The 14,006-nt window shown below is 36.7% G+C and overlaps 1 protein-coding gene across 1 annotated transcript; it reads left to right on the top strand.

Moving 5' to 3' along the window:
- The first annotated feature begins 1,632 nt into the window (after positions 1-1,632).
- LOC149029723 (dynamin-related protein 5A) lies at positions 1,633-13,422 on the top strand. Its single transcript, XM_089142059.1, has 16 exons — positions 1,633-2,066; positions 3,758-3,821; positions 3,940-4,044; positions 4,284-4,385; positions 5,239-5,289; positions 5,414-5,475; positions 7,562-7,652; positions 7,758-7,822; positions 8,457-8,651; positions 8,783-8,902; positions 9,042-9,112; positions 9,235-9,460; positions 10,404-10,454; positions 11,728-11,956; positions 12,355-12,494; positions 12,922-13,422. Exons 1-16 carry the CDS (start codon positions 1,938-1,940, stop codon positions 13,048-13,050), a joined length of 1,830 nt encoding a protein of 609 aa, XP_088998185.1. The 5' UTR covers positions 1,633-1,937; the 3' UTR covers positions 13,051-13,422.
- Positions 13,423-14,006: the final 584 nt, after the last annotated feature.

Raw genomic sequence — 14,006 nt, 5'->3', positions numbered from 1 at the left:
TGGTTCTTGAACCTTGACTAAATGAATAATAGGAAATTTTTCATGTCCACTTGTCGCGTTACTTCCAAATATTACTGCCACCCAATGAGTTATTTAATTTATCAAATGCTCCTTCTATTACTAACATTGTTTAGTCTTACGTAATTTTATGGTGCATGACTATCAAACTTTGTGAATTTTTATCACTAGGAGAGGAAGAAGTCACTGACAATAAAAGGAAAATGAAAAAAATTAATTGAACATAGGTTTTTTGTTCAAGGTTATTTTTGTCTTTTTGAAATATTTAGAATAAATTACAGATTGCATGCTTTAGTGACTTAAATTCTAGGTTATACATTTTAGTGCCTTAAATTATAGATTACACACTCTCAAAATTTCTTGGATGGAAAGTGATGAGCTTACAACTTGTAATTTTAAGAGTGTACAATGTGTAATTAGGACACTAAAGTGTGCAACCTAGAGTTTAAGCATCACTAAAGCATTCAATCTATAATTTACTCAAATATTAAACTTGAATTACCTAAAGGTTGGAGTGTCTAAGAGACATTTTTACCCTATAGAAGGTCTGATAAATTGGGTACAAACAACAAGTGTGAAAGAAATCTAACTCTCTCTTTCTTTTTTTCTCCGCTTTGTGAAACCCCAAGGACCAAGCTCAATCTCTTCGCCTCTATTTCTTCTTCTTCCTCTCCTCTCTCTGCCTTTTCTTCTTCTTCTTCTTCTTCTTCATTTCTCCCATCTCCTCTTCACTTTTCTAAACTCTTTCTCCTTCTTCATCTTTTCACTTTCTCTACCTTTTTCCTTTCCCCCCCCCCCCCTATTTTTTGTAGATGCTTGCTTTGGAAGCAACTTCCTTGGATCTGGAAGTTCTGATGTTGTGTGCCCTTGCTATAGCTTTTGTATTGCTGCTTGTTAACATCATTGCAATTCTTGCAACTTCTTTAGCCAAAGCATCTATTGCAATATCAATCGGCCACAGATCTGACAAGGAAAAGTCATCACTGCTAAAACACAAAGTCAAGTCATGGAACTTCCCACTCCATCCAATAGTTGTTCAAGTTATAGTTGTTTCGCCCTTGCGGCGTGTTATCTCTCCGTCCCTGTGGCATGTTTCTCTTTGCCCATGGGGCGTGCTAGTCTTTGCCTTTGTAACGTATTTTTGCCTATTTAGACATTTATGATGGAGGATGGGTTTTTCGTATTTTTTGAGCTTATTAGTTGTTGTTGTATTTACAACTTTATTTTTAAGATTTGATTGGACTTAATCCATACCTTAGCTTGGATTACTTTGTCTATAATATGTATGACAGTTTGGTCAAATTCGACTCCTCGGTTTCGTATGTTTTTGTCCTTGCCTAATATTTCTCTCTTCTTTCTTTCTTTTTATTTTATTTTTTATTTTTTATTTTATATATATATTTTTGTGTTTCCGTATTTATTTACAGTTTAATGAATAAAGTTTGTCATCCTATACTCCTACGAAAAGTAAAATAAAAATTGATACATTCGGTACCTTCGGGGGTGGGTCTGAATTTTTTTTGAAAAGGCATCCCAATCTGAACACGTGGCGCAGAGTTAAAACAAAAGATGTTTCGTAACTCGTAAGGAGTAAGGACATGATGGGGTCTGGGCTGTTGGGAAGTCAGAATTCAAAATATCCAAAAATCGAAACGACGGTGTTCGTTCGTTGGCCATTCCCATTTACCAGAAAGGCGCACTGTCACGGTAGGGTTCTATCTTCTCCACCGATTTCTGAAGCGAACTTCGCCGAGATCTTTCTCCAAGTCTCCAAACCCTACGGATCTGCGTTTTTCAGGTGAAGCGCTTGCCAAAGTTCCTCTGACTTCAATATTTGTTATCGCCGACGAGCTCTGAGTTGCAGTTCTTGCTTCACTTCTTCTTCTATTCTTCTCTGAAAGGGAGGAGAAGAAGAGAACATGGAGAGTTTGATTTCTTTGGTGAACAAGCTGCAGAGAGCTTGTACTGCTCTAGGTGATCATGGAGATGAGAGCGCGTTGCCGACCTTATGGGATTCTTTGCCTGCCATCGCTGTTGTCGGTGGACAGGTGAGCTCCTGTTCTCATTTTTAGTGTGCAAATTCTCATTTTCATTTTTGTGTTCTAAATTTTGAAGGATGATCTGTCATCTGATCTGTCACTTGCCTTCAGATTAATAAGTAAATAAATAGATCTCAATGCGATATTTTAATTCTCATTCAAATCGATTTTTATATTTTCTACGTGGGTATCTTAGGCAGTCTTTGCCTATCTTTTTTTATTTCTCTCTGATTTGGGCCTATTTCAGTGCAACATTTAAGCTGTCAGTTTTTGGCCATTTTTATGTTCGATATCGAGTCGATGATCTGTTCCTTTATATTGCAAATAAATTGATATTTTTTTTGTTTGTTTCAAATATAAGTTTACTTTTTATTAAAACAAGAAAACAGACACATGTGGCCTCAGATCCTTGAGATGCTCAAATTTGTGGTTGATCTAGTTCGCGTTCAAATTGGAGTATTCTTGACAAATTTAGAAGAATGTAAATTCTCATGTAGAATCTGTTGTTAACCACGTTCAATCAATTTAAAGAACTTTTTATTCTTTCAGTCTGATTGGTTCTAAATTGGGGTTCCTAATAAGATCTAATCCAAAAACTTATTCCGATTAAGGCTGCTCCTGCAAGCTGGCGTATTTATACTATTTCCTCGGTTTTGCTTATATATGTTGGTGAAACCTATTTTTTATTTGACTGATTGAGGAAAAATATTCTTTTCTATTCGCTTAGTTCTCCCATCAGGAATTTTTGCATTGAAGCGATTTTTTTTTTTAGTTTTTTTTTTATAAGTTTGGGGCGTTTCGTTACTAAACTTTGTTCCTCACTTCGAACTCATCATCAATTATCACTCTTTCAGTATTTTCCTTTATAGATACTACAAGTGAAGCTAATCAATGCTGTTTTCCTTTTAACTGGAAACAGGTTAAAGTATCAAATTATGTTAGGCGGCTGGATAATGTTCTTATAAATTTGATAGTTGCTAACTATGTTGGTAGAATTATATGTATTTAATTTCTTCCCTGGTTCATGAGTTGTCTTAGGTTTCTCGTAAACTGTTCCAAATTTTCACCATTCTCAATTAGTGTTTGACCCAAAAAATTTGCAAACCTTGTCTAATAAAAATAAGAGTGTGTCATGCATGAAGCTCCCACCAGTGCGGAGTTTGTGAAGACTCATAATGTAGCCAACTTTACCCTTGCCACAAGAGAAGCTATTGCTAGAGACTCAAACCCATGACCACTTGATCACAATAGAGCAACCTAACCTCTGAGAACTTTGATGAAGCTGTCTAAGAGGTGAAGTTTTGTCATTACATAGGGAAATGTTTTTTTATAGTTTGGGAGATGTTGTCAAATGAAAAGATTGAGAAGACTTTTGGTAGTTCAACTTGAAAAAGTTAGTGTAAATATAATTTCTCTATGGTTCGTTTCCTTCCAAAATGCATTTGACCTACTTAGGAAATTTTTAGACTTTCAGTGCTTCCTGACCTAGATTGATGATTTACAAGTTGAAGTCAACTGGCCTTCCATTGGGAAACAGAGTACATATATGTTGGTACTGATGATTTATTTTTGTGGTTATTAATGATGCCCTGTTGATCAGTTGAACAAGAGATTCTCTTGTAGTTCTCAGGTGCAATTTTCCTGAAATATGTAAATCCCCTTGAAAAAATTATTTTGCATTATTTGGTAATATTTTACAGAGTTCGGGAAAGTCATCAGTGTTGGAAAGCATAGTGGGAAAGGATTTCTTGCCTCGTGGATCTGGTAATTTACTTTTGGTTGTCAAAAAAAAGAACTTTTATTTGTTTACTTTTAGCACTTAACTTCTTTGTTTTGCATTTCCAAAAAAATTGACGGAATGATGTGGGAATAATTTATGTAGGTATTGTTACAAGGCGTCCACTTGTGCTGCAACTTCATAAGATTGATGAAGGGAGAGAGTATGCAGAGTTTCTTCATCTCCCTAGAAGGAGGTTCACTGATTTTGGTAAACATCTGTTGTCAGTATAATGTGTGATCAATTTACACTTTTTCTGTCAAGTTGTCTGTATTTGATATTTTTTAATGTCACCCTAATTTTTCCTTCTCTAACTCCAATTATTGTTGAAGTAATTTTTTGTTTCATTTCATTTGCTTTCCGTATCTCATGATCAAGTATCGCTTTGATTTTTATTAGCCCTAATTTGTCGTCTAATCTCACATACTTGCTGATTTATACTTTTGTAGCTGCTGTGAGGAAGGAGATCGCAGATGAGACTGATAGAGAGACAGGGCGCTCAAAACAAATATCTAGTGTTCCCATTCATCTTAGTATCTATTCACCTAATGGTGGGTTGGGCTGCGTTTGATTATTGTTGTTGCTCTACTGTTCTTAAATTTCAAAGCAGTAGATAACAATTCTTAGCTTTTTCATATGGATATTTGTTCTCTTCATGAATGACAATGTTTTTTCATTTGGTTTGTTCTGTATGTAACTATGTATACCCCCCCTCCCTTTTTTTTCTTCCAGACACTGTATTTCATTGATAGGAAAACCTAGGAACACGAACAACTATATGGCTGTTAACACTGATATGCATCTTTATGGAACATTTTTTTCTGTCAACTTTTGATGAGACCTATTGCATTTATGAAGAGAGATTTTTGTTCCTGCTTTAAATTGGGTTGTTCTTGAAATTTTAGTTTTTTCCAACCTTTGAGTTATAATCGTAATTGGTTGCACAACTTCTCAAATCTCTTTTGAGGTATGTAGAGAAGAGGGAGTTTGCATCTATAACTGCAAGAGTAAAGGGCTGTAACACAGTGCTTGCCCTGCCTAGGTCCTAGGAAAGATGAATCTAGAGTCGGTCCCAAGGCTCAACCTTTTCCATATGCTTTGGCAGTCCTAACTTATTACAATTGTCATTGCAATATTTCCAGCTATAAATGAGTGGGTATGATGCTTTTCATGGCCTACTTCAGCTTGGAACTGCAATTGTTGGTTACTTTCTTGGGATTCAACAGTAATGTTGAAATGTTTTTGAAGATTCTATATCTACAGTTTATAATTTTCAAGGCTTTATTTGTAATGTTCAGTTGCTAAATTTCAAATTGTAGAGGTCTTATTTCTAGTATGCTTCTCTGTGTCGTTAAATTTGCTTCTCATTTCCTTGTTTCTGATGGTTCTTTTGAATTTTGACAGTTGTAAACTTGACATTGATTGACCTTCCTGGACTTACAAAAGTAGCTGTCGGTAGGTTCCTTGCCTTGGGGAACTTATACAGTTACCTGTTACAGTTGGTGTCCCATTAAATTAAAAATTTCTTTCATTATGCATATTATACTTCTAACCCTGGCTAACTTATTGGGAATTACAGAGGGCCAGCCTGACAGTATTGTCCATGACATTGAAAACATGGTTCGCTCCTTTATTGAAAAGGTAATTGCTGTTGGTGGTCCTGAAATCTCATTGGACCTCGGATATTTTATAATATTTTATGTAGGGATAGTGCTAGTTCTCAGAATTTCCAGTATGCTGTTATAAACATTCTGCTGCCGTTATGCTTGCATCATCTTCCTTTTGATATCATGAATTGCATGGCATTTTCTGGTTTGTGTCTTGGGAGAAACAGCTGCTTCTTGGTTATATCAAGATGTGTTGACTATGTCTATTCACCTTTGCTGATGAATGGTGGATACATTAAAATATTGCAACTTCCTAAATGGTTAAACTTTGAGGCACTGTTTGTTTGTTGAATTTGAAGTGGGTTGGGGAAAAGTTTGAAAAGTAAACTTTTCTATGAAATCCCAAAATGTGGCTTGTTTGATTCACTGGGTGGGAAAATTGACAAACAAACTTCCTTCATTTCAGGAAGCTTGTTTGCTGAGGTGACATGCTAATTTTCCCACCTCATCCCTTTTCAAAATCTTACAAAATAGTTGGGATTTTGTGGAAAAGTGTGGAAAACAATGAAGTGGGACCTACATTTGAAATTTTTTCATAAAATCCTTTCTTTTCTTTTCTTGTTCCCCCCCTATTACATATGGGTCCCACATGTTTATTTTTCCCACCTCACTTTTGCAAACAAACAGTGTCTGAGTTTCCAACTCTTTGGGGGCTTTTGGATAATTACAAATGATGTAGGAGCAATGGTGCTAGAAGCTTCCAGTCTAATACTGATGCAGCACAGCCTTGGACCAATACAAATCCCATTTGCAGACGCAGATCTAGTAATCAAGTCCAAATATAGATTCTAGTCTAGTAGGTATTTGAGATATTGTTATTTATTTTATTGCGTGACACTGTGACCAGATACTTAATTTGGGGAGGTTATGTTGGAGTCATTTTACTTATTTAAATAGTTAAAAAGTCCTGATATAATTGTTTTATTCTTGGTTGTAATCAACGTATTGAAGATGGGTTTGTTTCTCTGCACCTCCTCCAATAGTTTATTCATCCCATTCCTCCCCCCCCCCCCCCCAAAAAATAAAAAATTGAAGATGGAATTGTGGGTTGAATAGCATGAAGGCTTTGTGTGTGTGCACTCCTCTCTCCCCCTGCAACTCTGCTTCTTCACAGGTTCCCTTCTTTCCCCTTCGTTGTCTTCTTCACCATTTCTCACCCATATTTGATATGCGTGATAAGAATTCCTGTACAGTATGAGTAAGCAACTAATTATTTCTTAAGTTGGGAAGATGAATCTTCTGATTCATATATGCTCTTAGGTTGTTGCATAAGTCCTGCAGTAACATATAGGTGAAATAGGTTTTGGGCACTATTAATTCACCAGAATGGTAATGCTAAGGCTAAACAGATGTTTCTTAGCTATTGGATCTATAGCTTATGTTTTGCTTCGTTGCTGAAATTATTCCTCACAATCTTATATGCCCGGGGTTTTTTTTTTTTTTTGGGGGGGGGGGGGGAGTGTGGCTGCTGATTTCTGATTGGACTGACCATCGGCTTCTCTATTTCTTGACTGGGCACATACTAAAGGCTGTCCCTCTCTTCGCCTGCAAGATATACATGACCCAGACCTACCTGTGGGTTCCATATCCTATAGTAATGTCCTTGCGTCCACTGGTATGGCGTAAACTAGTTGTACTAATTTTTTCTTAGGATCAGTATTTCTTTTAGTGTGTCTAGTCAAAGTGGCCATCTAGTACTTGAAAAGAGCCTCTGGTTAAGGGTACTGAAATCAAACTGCAAACCATAATTGACCAATAAAAGGTAACTGTAAGTAATCAATTCAGTTTCAGTTTTGAATATTGCAACAATATTGGGTTCTGTTTGTTTTAAACCAACAAATGCTTGGGCTTATAAAATAACATACAAGTTGATTTTTTCAGTTTATAAAGTTTGGTGAAATATATGCATGAAATGAGATTATGGTTGGGGTTATAAAATAAAATAACATACAAGTTGATTTGTGTATTTTTTCAGTTTATAAAGTTTGGTGAAATATATGCATGAAATGAGATTATGGAAAGGTAGTTGCTAGTCCTCAATATTGTGTTTCACCTTGCAGCCCAACTGTATAATTTTGGCAATTTCACCTGCCAATCAAGATCTTGCCACTTCTGATGCAATTAAAATATCTCGTGAGGTAGACCCTAAAGGTAGGTCTTTAAAATTTTGTATTTCTCAAGGATCTGTTTTAGATAAATTTTGTTGGAAGAAGCTATTAGTTCTAATTCCTGATTTAATTTGCTTAAACTTTCCAGGTGAGAGGACGTTTGGTGTCTTAACAAAGATTGATCTTATGGACAAGGGAACAGATGCAGTTGATGTAAGTCAGAGAATAATGGACATTTTGCTGTTGGATTGTCAATTCAAACCAAATGCAGAGCTCAACCCTTTATCCTCTGCTTGACCAGTATCCATAATTTTAAATAATGAAATAAGGGCGACACTTTTTTTTTTTATCTCTTTCTCATAATATGGTCACCATAGGTGTATATAAGGTCTGTCAAAATATTGTGACATTTTGTAAATGCTTTGAAAGGCCAACTTTGACTCTGGAGTGTTAAGGGGGATTTGGGCTTAAGTTACAGCTATTAAAGCAATATTTGGTATTGTAGTTGTAATTTTGATTTGTCGCACCTTGATGAGCAGTGACACATTGGTGGGAAATAATTAACAAGGAAAAAAAATAGGATAGAACAAAAAGGAGAAAGCTCCCCACGTTGTGGCAAATTCTGACAGTATTTTTGACCTTAATCAATTTCATAGGTCTTAAAAGCACAGTGCACATTTGTGGTTCAAAGATATTGGTATTGTACAGTTGTACTGTTAACTTCATAAAAGAATACAGTTAGGAGACATGTATGGACTGTGGATTTTTCTGTTTTCTTTTTTAATTTTTATTGTTTCTGGCTTTCTGACTTGGCATTGATCATATTGACACTCTTTTCATTGCCTAGATTTTGGAAGGCAGGTCATATAGACTACAGTTTCCATGGATTGGTGTTGTTAATCGTTCTCAAGCTGACATTAACAAGAGTGTTGACATGCTTGCTGCTCGGCGTAGAGAGCGTGAATATTTTGCAAATACCCCAGAATACAAACATCTTGCTCACAGGATGGGTTCAGAGCACCTTGGGAAGATGCTCTCCAAGGTACTGTGCATGTACCACTAAGGATTATGTTGATGGATATTTGTGACATTTCGGTTACCTAACATTGCAAGTCACGGTAATTGTTTTATCTGTTTCAGTTAAAATAATTGAACATTTGGTTGCTATTGCAGCATTTGGAAACTGTTATCAAGTCTCGTATCCCAGGCATCCAGTCACTTATTAGTAAAACTATTGTTGAAATAGAAGCAGAGTTAAGCCGCCTTGGGAAGCCTATTGCTTCTGATGCAGGAGTAAGCTTATTTTATGCTTTATTGTGCCAATCCAGTGGCTATATATATGCTATAAGTCTATAACCATTCTTTGGCATTATAGTTTGCGTTTTGAGGTATTTTCTTAATCTATTTACGGTGGAGTTTCTTGCATGTGCAGGGAAAGTTATACATGATCATGGAGATTTGTCGTGTTTTTGACCAAATATATAAAGAGCATCTAGATGGCGTGTATGTATCCTAATGTACCTACCTTGTTGTCTAGCTTGGTTCTGAATTACATATTAGGTTTCATTGTATGCTCACATCCATTGTGAGTTACCTTATGGTGTAAATTCTTGTTTTATGTACAGCCGGCCAGGTGGTGATAAAATCTACAATGTGTTTGATAATCAACTTCCTGCTGCTTTAAAAAGGTTGCAATTTGACAAGCAACTTGCAATGGAGAATGTAAGAAAACTCATTACTGAAGCTGATGGGTACCAGCCCCACTTGATAGCTCCGGAACAAGGATACCGTCGGCTCATTGAATCCTCTTTAGTCACTATAAGAGGTCCTGCAGAGGCAGCTGTTGATGCGGTATGCTTTAAATCTCAAAATTTTCTAGTTACTAAAAATAAAATTCAACTTTTCTAGGCATTCTGAAAATTATGCTGGCCTGTATGCTTGTTAGTTGTCATCTGTTTGATTACTGTAGTACTACACTATTTTTCTGCAGTTTGGTGATTTACTTTTGGCCTTCAATTGCATGCGATCAGTCCTTGTTTAAATAAGAACATATGTTGACTTTTGATGGAGGGAAAAATCCAGAAAGAGAGAACTTGTGAGAGGGGGCTGTGACTGCAAGAGAAAATCAGAAGAGTGAGCATGTTAGATAATGAGATGGGAGGTGAGAGGTGTATATGAATTTCTTTAAAAATATTTTTAAATATCTATTTTCTTGTATTGGACTATAGACAATATCTCTGGAAAATTTGGTTCAGTTGGAATCCTGCATCCACAAGAAAACAACAAAAGTGAATTTATCATAATTACTGGATTAAAAACAATAATCAATTATAATTTCATGCATAATTATGGTCCGATTAATCCCAGTGCACAAGGCTCCTACAACTGCAGGGACTAGGTGATGCAAAAGTACAAAGCCTTAGGCCCTGCTTTGCTGAGAGGCTGTTTCCAAGTTGATTCCACTACTGACTGGTAGCAACAGCACAATTTAACCATTGGATGAAGGCACCCAACTGCATTTTAAGTACATTGGTATGCTGCATGAGTTTCTGAGCTCCACTAGGGTCCAATAGCATGTAGCAATTCTAATAGGACATTTGAATTTTAATCGGGGATGTGGATTCCCAGAGATTCAGAGATGCAATGCAGCCAGATAATTGGAGGAGATTTTGTTTCTGTCTTTGCATGATCAGTTGCTTACCAGTTTCCTTGTGTCTATGCATACAACATACATGTATATATGAATTGCCATGTTGTATGATGTGACGCTAATTTGTCATGTTGATGATTCCAGGTTCACTCTATACTGAAAGAGCTGGTTCACAAGGCTGTTAGTGAAACACTGGTATGTCCCCACAAAGTTGTTTTGCATGTCTTATTTTTTTTTGTTATATCCCTGTGACCCTGTCCATGTTACTTCTCTCGTACTGTGTTCTGAAAATTTTCCTATTTGTTGTTTCATTATCTTTGCTTTTAACTACTTTTGACAGTAATGGTTGATCAATGGGCCTCACTATTATGAAACCAAGGGCTTTCTTGAATTAATTATTTTTATATGTTGATCTTCCAAAGTTATGAAAGCAAAGATTCTGGTGACAACTTTCCCTGCTTCCTTTTGGAATGTATGTACTGGACTTTTCTCTTTGCAAATTTAGTTACTTCGTATATTGCACCTGATCCACTGATAGTTGATCTCTATGCAATGTAATTGTTCAATCATTTCTTTCCCACAACTCGTCGGTTTTAAGGTTCTTCCTTTTCAGCAAGGTAGTATACTGTATCCCATCAAGTTTTACTCTCATTCAGTGGAAAAAGAAATTCATGAGAGCTCAATGACATCCTGCAGAATTTTGCAGTTGAGGGAATTCTTTATGAATTGTTTCCTCTTTTCTGCCTTCTCTGAGATAATATCATGGTTGCTTAAATAGAAGGAAATAGCTCATATTGAATTGTAGAACCAGGATTTTTTTTTGCTGATCACTCATAATTGGTCAGATCTCCTGTTGGACTGCCCCAATTGACCTGACACGTGGGGTACGATTAGCCCTTAGCACATCATGCGTCCTTTTGGTGGGCTATTGATGTTTTCTGGGAGAGACAAGTATTTGCTATTTTTTTTGTTCTGATTGTGTGGTGCATTTGTCTGTGGTTTGGTTTCCAATTAGTGTGTGCCATTTAAGCTTCGAAAACCCATGTCAGATGAGCTTTTCGCGTGGACACTTAACAGGCATGATGGGTGTATTTGTTCAGTAGACGTTGTGCTGGCAGCTTTCCAGTGGTTTCTGTCTTACTCCTTTTTTGTCATCCTGTCAGGTCTCACTTTGTTTTCCACCTCCATCTAATAACTTCTATCATTTAGTTTATAAAACTGATGGTAAATATGATCAGGCCAATGATTCTGTGGGGTTAACTGGATAATCAGAGACCAGAGTCAACAGTGCAATACTTGAAGAAACATTGATATTTTAATTACTTTAAATGTAATGCAATTATAAGCTAAAAGAACTATGATTGTTATGTTCATCTTGCATTTTCCTTACATTGATCTATGGGTACGTTGACGTCTTGATCCTTGTGTTCTTGACTTCTTGGTTGGATATTGTTTTCCTCCATGACAGGAGCTAAGGCAGTATCCCTCTCTTAGAGTGGAGGTTACAAATGCAGCTTGCGAATCATTAGATAGGATGAAGGAAGAGAGCAAGAAAGCGACTCTCAAACTAGTTGACATGGAATCTGCTTACCTGACGGTTGACTTCTTCAGGAAGCTTCCTCAAGATGTTGAAAAAGGGGGAAATCCATCACATTCAATTTTTGACAGATACAATGATATATACCTCAGGCGAATAGGTATGCTGACCGTATTGGAACAAAGTATAGGGGGATATTTCAACTAGTTCCATTCAGTGACTTGTATTCTTTCTAGATGATCTCAACCATGATAGGAAGCACTTGGTTCATAATCCAACTTTTTCTTTCCTATTGAGGATGCTGGACTTGGTAAAATTAACTTGAAGTCATGAAGTCATTATTTGAGGCTTTGAATGAGAAATTTAGTTAGTGGGTTTAGTCATTGAGTTCTTCCCTGGGGCTTTTGTTGTCTGGTGACTTTTGAAGAATCAAGATTAATGTTAAAATGTAGCATTTCCATTGCTTGATATTCTCTGAAGACCATCTTGAGTATCTTTCAGCTTTGTGCAGTTCAGTTCTGATCTTTGGTTTTGCTTGCTTTCTTGGAACTTCAACAGGATCAAATGTCTTGTCCTATGTCAACATGGTCTGTGGGAGCCTGCGGAACTCGATTCCAAAATCCGTTGTCTATTGTCAAGTGAGAGAGGCGAAACGGTCTCTACTTGATCATTTCTTCGCTGAGTTAGGTAAAAAAGAGGTGAGCATGGCTTCCCCCTTTCTTTTCCATTTCCGTAAGTGTACATTGGTGAAATAAAAATCTGGGTTCATTGTTTTATTTGAATCTCACAATGTTAATCCAAGAACTCTGTTGAGACCCCCATCTGGCTGGTTCTGTTTGTACATGCACAACTTTTTTCCTATCCTGGAAATTACATACGCTATTTTAGGTTAACAGTCCAGAACATTGAACTTTAAATGTTCCTTGTCCCATTCCCAGTGGTGCAGGTCATGGTGGTTTAGCAAATCAAGTTAGTTATTCATCAAACAGAACTGATTGTATTATATTTGTCTTACTGAATAAATTTTGCAGTTCATTATAAAGAAAAAACTCATTTACTAGGTTGATGTTTACTGCTGAGAGGAATTATGTCAACTAACCCTTTTTCCCCCCTCCCATTTTGCAGTCAAAGCAGCTGGGTTCATTGTTGGATGAAGATCCAGCTATCATGGAGCGGCGGGCTGGCCTTTCGAAGAGGCTGGAGCTATACAAAAGTGCCCAAGCAGAGATTGATGCAGTGGCTTGGGCCAAGTAAAAATCGGATGATTTGCTAATCATTTCTCACCATTTTTAATCTGGTTGGAGTTGCGATTCATTTATTCATGATTTAGGGGGTCCAGGGTTTTACTAGTAACGTGAGTGGGAAGGGATTAATAGACAGGTTTGTCATTTTTTTCACCCCTATGGTGGGTTCCTTTGATACACATTTCACGTCCTCTATATATAGATATAGAATAGTTATTGGATGTACCATATAACATATATAAAATTGTATTATACTTATTCACTGCCTTTATCAACCCTTTTTTGCTCACCTTCGTTTTGCAATACTTTGTTGTGTTGCTCCAGTTTCCGGCCCTAAAATTTTCTAAAAATTCCTCTCAAATAGCATCATGGGGATTTGAACACGAGACCTTTTAGCTCTGATACCACTTACTTGCAGGATTAAGCGCTTGTCATTGCTCTAAAAATTCGGACTTGTGGATATGGTGTTACTAATATTCTTATAATGTAAAATTTTCTAAAAATTCCTCTCAAATAGCATCATGGGGATTTGAACACGAGACCTTTTAGCTCTGATACCACTTGCAGGATTAAGCGCTTGTCATTGCTCTAAAAATTCGGACTTGTGGATATGGTGTTACTAATATTTCTTATAATGTAGTCAGCAACTACCGGGTTTGAGCTTGATCTGGGTGGGACCTTGAGCAACTTCACACAGCCTGACGAGATCTCAACAAAAATTAAACACATGGATTTGATTCAGCTTATCCATACAAAGGAGATTGGTAGAAATGTTATATTAATCGATGTCCACATGGAGTTGTTGCAGTAAAGTGCAAGACTCGTGATTTATTCCTTGCTACTACAGCGGTAGAAGACATAACGATGATTTGCTCCTGGTAAGGAGCTTAGATTTGAGTTGCATCTTAACTTTTTGAGTCATCAAGCATTATTGCTCGTTTAAATGGATCTGTTGCTCCTTTTTCC

The sequence above is a fragment of the Hakea prostrata genome, chromosome 1 (assembly GCF_041222555.1).
Source record: "Hakea prostrata isolate BN-2017 chromosome 1, UWA_Hpros_2, whole genome shotgun sequence".
NCBI classification, from domain to species: Eukaryota; Viridiplantae; Streptophyta; class Magnoliopsida; order Proteales; family Proteaceae; genus Hakea; species Hakea prostrata.
The sequence above is the reverse complement of the archived record's forward strand: the minus strand, read 5'-3'. Positions and strand labels throughout refer to the sequence as shown.